The 5,805-nt window shown below is 38.5% G+C and overlaps 1 protein-coding gene across 1 annotated transcript; it reads left to right on the top strand.

Annotated features, from left to right (window-relative positions):
* Nucleotides 1–2,573: 2,573 nt before the first annotated feature.
* On the top strand, nucleotides 2,574–4,183 carry LOC135702629 (zinc metalloproteinase nas-14-like). Its single transcript, XM_065223665.1, has 6 exons — nucleotides 2,574–2,751; nucleotides 2,861–3,049; nucleotides 3,117–3,434; nucleotides 3,498–3,640; nucleotides 3,704–3,823; nucleotides 3,879–4,183. The coding sequence occupies exons 1-6, from the start codon at nucleotides 2,574–2,576 to the stop codon at nucleotides 4,161–4,163; spliced, it is 1,233 nt and encodes a 410-aa protein (XP_065079737.1). The 3' UTR covers nucleotides 4,164–4,183.
* The last annotated feature ends 1,622 nt before the right edge of the window (nucleotides 4,184–5,805 follow it).

Here is a 5,805-nt window from a genome sequence, read left to right as displayed (position 1 = left end):
ACAACTCAATGTTTCAATTGAGCCAAACTATCTATCTTACAATTACAAAAGCAAACCGAAACTTACAATTATATGCAAATGCAAAATGAAACTTGACAAATCATCGTCAATCCCCTTATTACAGGGCAGGGCCTGATGATTGGAATCTAATTTAATTTTGATCAGTGAACGGGCACCATATGGTACATTTTCTCAACATGAACCTATCATTTCCAGCCTATCTGAACTATTTAATAAATGGAAGCCTTAACATGGGTTACGCTCCCCCTAAGCGGGCCCTCCGCATCCTGTCTCTGTCTTATCTCAAATACAAAATGCCAATGGTATGAATGTATCTATATATATTGGTCAGGCTTCAGAATCGTCCAGTGGGCAGTGCGCTACACTCCAAGTTACCTTTTTTTCAAATTTACCGCAAATTTGATATTTTACCCATTGAGTGTTGATTAGTCACAATGAAACATTGTGACAGAAGTTGAGGTTACTAGTGTATTAAATAATCTAGGTCCTATTTAGGATTATATCTGAAAATCCAAATCTGGCCAACGCCCACCCTAAACCTAAACCTGTTCTAATCCACCTGAAATGACTAACGTATGGAAGACTTTGACTACCCAGCCATGCAATAGTCTCATTCCGTGCCTTATGGCAACTTGATGATTCTATTGCGCTCATCTTCTTGCACCACCCAGGGGAGACTTGGTCCTGTACCCAATGCTTAACTTATCTCCTTAACACTCAGCTACTCGCAATTTCTTGTGATATAGTGGGCGGAATATTATTATATGAGACAATTCAATGCAGACGTCTTTCCAAATTTGGCAGATCAACAGGTAATCGGTGAGTTACCACGATAGTTACTATTCAACAACTCGACAACGTCCCATCGTCAACGCCTGCTATGAGAATTTCGAACCCTGCTGCAAACCCTACCCTCTTACCCAACATCCCAGTGATTCCTCGTGAAAGTGCAGAGGATTTCTCGGCTTCCATCAAAGCGAGTGTCACGTCAACACATTCCTACCCCTTCCTTTCTTGACCTGCGTTCGGGCGCGGCCGGCGATGGTATTGCCTAGTTTGAGATCACCAGTTTTTACACATTGAGGATGATTGCTAGTCTCAAGCATCGTCTATTAGTTCTATGTGTAATTACAGCTGATCTGGAAATAACAGAGTAGCAACCGTGGGTGGTCAATCATGCTCATGCTCATGCTCAGTTTTCAATTTTTTTTTCGGAAGGACACAATTAATTTTTCAGTGTATATTTTTTTCTAAAAAGTCACAATACTCCTACACAACCTTGCCGAAGACACCATCCCGATCAAACAAATCGTCTTGGAGATATGTGTTTTTGTATTTATGCTTGTAATTTTTGCATAAGCCCTAACAAACTAAGGAAACAAATGTGTAAAATGGCATGTGGGGTAGTAACAACCAACTGTGTAACATTACTAGCAATTCTAAAAACATCGATCCGAATCGATTTGTGTGTCTACATGCTCATGATTTATTAACGAGAAAAATATCGAATTTAAATTAAAAACCACCTAGTTACCTAGTTGCAGCACAAAAACCTCAAAATTTTCTGTGACGGTTTGTTCTGAGAAAGCGCAAGTTGAAATCTATGGAAACATAGTTTTAAGCCAGAAACATGAACTCGGTTAAGGTACTGTTACCAAGTTTTTTTTTAGTTTTATGAGGGTTCTATAGGCCATTAGTTTAAGTTGTTGAATTGTATAAAACCTCGATAATTCTTACAACGTGACATGGGTGAGGAAAAATTCGGATTCCTTACATTCCTTTCGAATGCAACAAGTTATTTGTTATGTCCACATAATACAGCGGTTGAGAACTAGATGAACTAGATTATATCGAGCTACCTAGTTGTAGCATACATTCTCGTTTTTCTTAACTGAGATACCTAGTTTTGAAAAATATAAATATCTTTTTTGTTTGTTACCGTAATGTGACGATCAACTAAAAATTACCAAATTTCAAGTTACCTAGTTGTAACATTACGGGGACGACTTCAATCATATTTCAAAACAAAAATCTTCTTTTGAAGCTGAATCACCAGAACAAAAAACCACAATCATCAAACTTGAACGGAAAAAAATCTGATCAATAAAACAATTGGCAAATTACCTTTGACCTCTACCGTATATACAAAACGTGTACATGAATATAAAAAAGGGATTCCATGGTCAAAATGTGCATTTATATCAGTATCAAACCATGTTACAATTTCTGTGAAGCACCCTCGATATTAGCACCAGGCAGTGATAAGTTAAACATGCGCACGAACACTTTTTGTTATAACGTGAAAAGAAGCACAATCTCCAGTATTCATCCGATGGTGATTTGTCGAATTTAAAAGCTGTGATGTAGTACAATGAACTGGATTTTAAATATATGAATATATATTTATTGTTAGCTTCTGAAAAACAGTGTGTGTTAAATACGTGTCGACATTTCAAATTTGTTTTGTATTTCACACTTGTTAGCCTTCATTATTGAAATGTACTATAAAAGCGTTCACAATTTATCAACTGGCATTCATATCAGTTGCAAAGATGAAGCCAATTGTTTGCATGCTGATGCTGACAGTGTTGCTCCACTGTAGTCTTTCAGTGGCTGGTCATAGAGGACACGGACGTGGTCGAGTTGACCGCTCCAGAGTTCACCCTGATCACAAACGTGGACCACGCCGCCATGGAAGGAACTACGCTACAAAACCTTCGGAAGAAGTTGGTAAGTATTTGTGGTGGAAATTCCACTTTAGGTCAATATTGAGATAACAATCTCTCTAATTTCAATGATGGTTATTTTTCAAATACACGGAATATATAATAATTTACAGGTGAACGGTTGAGACACTACAAAAGGGGCGTCAATAAAACGCGTCCTTTTGAAGCGGGAATCGGAACTTATTTGGAATTCGATCTGATGGTCGAAGATTTGGCTGAGGCAAATGCAATCATATTGGGAACCTACACATACATCAGATGGCCTGATGCGATTGTTCCTTATGAAATTATTGGCACATTCTGTAAGTTTAGATTAGGGTTTATTTTTTTGCAGCCAGTTATTGAGTGCGGTTTTCTGTATTTCCGCAGCTTCTGCCGAGTTGGCTAGTATTGAATGGACTTTCAAACATTACGCCGATAATACGTGTGTTAGATTTGTGCCGCACACTACTGAAGAATTTTATATTAAAATAAACAACAGTGCTACAGGATGCTGGTCATATGTGGGAAGGCATTTGGACAACACCTATAATTTGGTGAATTTACAAACTCCTTCCTGTATGGAAACTGGTACGGTTGCTCACGAGTTTATGCATGCGCTAGGATTCTACCACGAATTTTCTCGTCCCGATCGTGATGATTGGATCACCGTTGATACCGGAGCACTTCTTCCACAATATCAAACCAGTAAGTGATAGCTGATATTAATAGTTCAATTTTAAATTTTAACGGAAATGATCTGTCTTGCAGCTAGTTTCATCAACGCTAACTTTGAAAAGAAGTCAGTGGATCAGGTGGAACTGTACGGAATGGATTACTCGTATGGCAGTGTAATGCATTACTCTAAGTGGGGTGGCGCTGCTAGCTACAATCGTCCAGTGATGAATAATCTTGTGAGATGGATCTAGGTATGAGTGTCGACGAAATGCTCATGGATTTTTTTAAAAATTTTGCAGAAACCATGGCCTTATCAGGACTTTGGTAACGATACTGGACTCTCGTTATCTGATGTTACCGCAGTCAACTATATGTATTGCAATGCATCTACAATAACAACAACAACAACAACAACAACGGTAAGATGCTACTGAATTTACATTCGTGTACTATACTAAGAGTTAATTTCTTTAGACAACTTCTACGGTTCCAACGACCACCACTGCGGCAACAACGACGACTACCAAGGCCCCAACGACCACCACCAAGGCCCCAACGACCACCACCAAGGCCCCAACGACCACCACAAAGGCCCCAACGACCACCACCAAGGCCCCAACGACGACTACAAAGGCCCCAACGACCACCACCAAGGCCCCAACGACGACTACAAAGGCTCCAACGACCACAACCTCTGCTCCACAGACAAACTGCAAATGCTGGAACGCATCTCTGAAAATATGTCTGGTGTATAATTAGCATGTCAATAATTCGTATCCAATAAAGCAATACTGCATGCAACATGTGAAAAGTTTGTCTATAAAGTCCTGAGTATTGTATTTGGCGTGTAATCGGTTCCAGTTTGTGTGATTCTAAGAAAAACTTCTCAATTCATACCGATCGGACATATGATTCCGGAGACAACAAAGTGAACTTTATCTTTAGAGCTGGCATAGCTTCATGGGCAACCAGTAGACAAACTAAAACCGAAGCCATATTTAAGAGGCCTCAGATAGCCTAGTCAGCTAAGGTACGGTATTACCAAGCCGGAGGTGGTGGGTTCGAGTCCCGGTCTGGTCTAGAACATATTTCGGGTATTCTGATGAATTTGGGTGGATTAGTGGAATATTTGTATATAGCCATTCCATAGAAAAACGATATAGTAGACCCGTGTATGTATTTTGTTATTATGGTGACCATTTTCATGTTAGGGTGGTTCAAAAATCATTTTGTTTCAACAATGACTTTTTCAGCATCGCATCGCTAAATTTTTGATATTTATTGTAAAAAATCCTAAATTTTCTAGGAAAAACATAAAAACATTTTGCGCCCTCTGTGTACAAATCTTAAAAACCATAAAAAAAAAAACAAATGCATACAATCAATGTTTTTCAATACGAACTCAATTTTTTAAACAATAGGGTTTACTACCCCATTTCCGGCCTCTTAATCACAACCCGCACTAAGTATTTCCTAATCTTGCGTAGTTTAGCACCAAATGGAATGTTATTATTACTGATGGCTTCCAAACTCATTTACCTTTCCGTTTTACCGTAAGATTTGATAAAGAGAAACAAATTGTTGAGATATTGTTAAAAGTCTAACACTGCTTCTTGAAACGCCAATGAATTCACTTCAGCCTATCAGATGAAGATAAAGATTGATTCGGTCGGAGCGCTTCATTTGTTTTTGGGAATATTGGGTGCAAACATTCATATCACGTGTTCGGTAGCATTTGAACTAAAGTATCGTACCAAAAGCATAATAGTATACCTGTTAACGCCGAAATCATGGATTTATTTGATGTTGTGGGGCGCTTAGGCTGAAGTAGTTCTCTACCCTATTATATTTTCCTTAAACCTATTTTAATACATTTTATTTGATTTTGTGATCTTTGCAATCGATCCAGTGGTTCAAAAGTTATAATATTTTGAAGAAAGTCATTTTATCGTTTTAATATGGAATGGCTGTATGAAGGAAGAGAGAAGGATTAGTAATTTCCGTTAAATTTCATTACTTTCTTCCTAAGTAGGAACTTGAAAAGTCATGTGTGTCCACTAGACTGATGCAAAATTTGAGATTATGATGCCACAATGCTCAAACAGTTCCAAATTAGGTCGTCATTAGCTTCCTAAAATTTGAACTCATTTGGTAATAAACTGACTTAGCACAAACTGCAGGCTATTCGTTCTATGAGGCCGATGAAGCACTCGTCGTATTTCCTGATTGAAATACGATCTACCGTGAGTGCTTTATCTTATTGTTCTTACACTATCACCTTGGATTGGGTCCCTTCTCATTGCTTCATTCCGGGTAACGAGAAAGCGTACTCGCTGGCTAAGGTGAAGGCGACATTTTCGAGCGACAAATAGCCTTCAATGATTTTTTCTCAATTGCTCGT

The sequence above is a fragment of the Ochlerotatus camptorhynchus genome, unplaced genomic scaffold (assembly GCF_037179485.1).
Source record: "Ochlerotatus camptorhynchus isolate MF236.1 unplaced genomic scaffold, CSIRO-AGI_Acam_v1.1 ptg000194l, whole genome shotgun sequence".
Taxonomy (NCBI): domain Eukaryota; kingdom Metazoa; phylum Arthropoda; class Insecta; order Diptera; family Culicidae; genus Ochlerotatus; species Ochlerotatus camptorhynchus.
The sequence above is the reverse complement of the archived record's forward strand: the minus strand, read 5'-3'. Positions and strand labels throughout refer to the sequence as shown.

Excerpts from the sequence above, each read along its gene's own strand:
- LOC135702629 (XM_065223665.1), top strand. The coding sequence starts at position 2,574 with ATGAAGCCAATTGTTTGCATGCTGATGCTGACAGTGTTGCTCCACTGT. Across the intron at positions 2,752-2,860 it reads AAAACCTTCGGAAGAAGTTG|GTGAACGGTTGAGACACTAC; the intron begins GTAAGTATTTGT and ends AATAATTTACAG. Across the intron at positions 3,435-3,497 it reads TCTTCCACAATATCAAACCA|CTAGTTTCATCAACGCTAAC; the intron begins GTAAGTGATAGC and ends TCTGTCTTGCAG.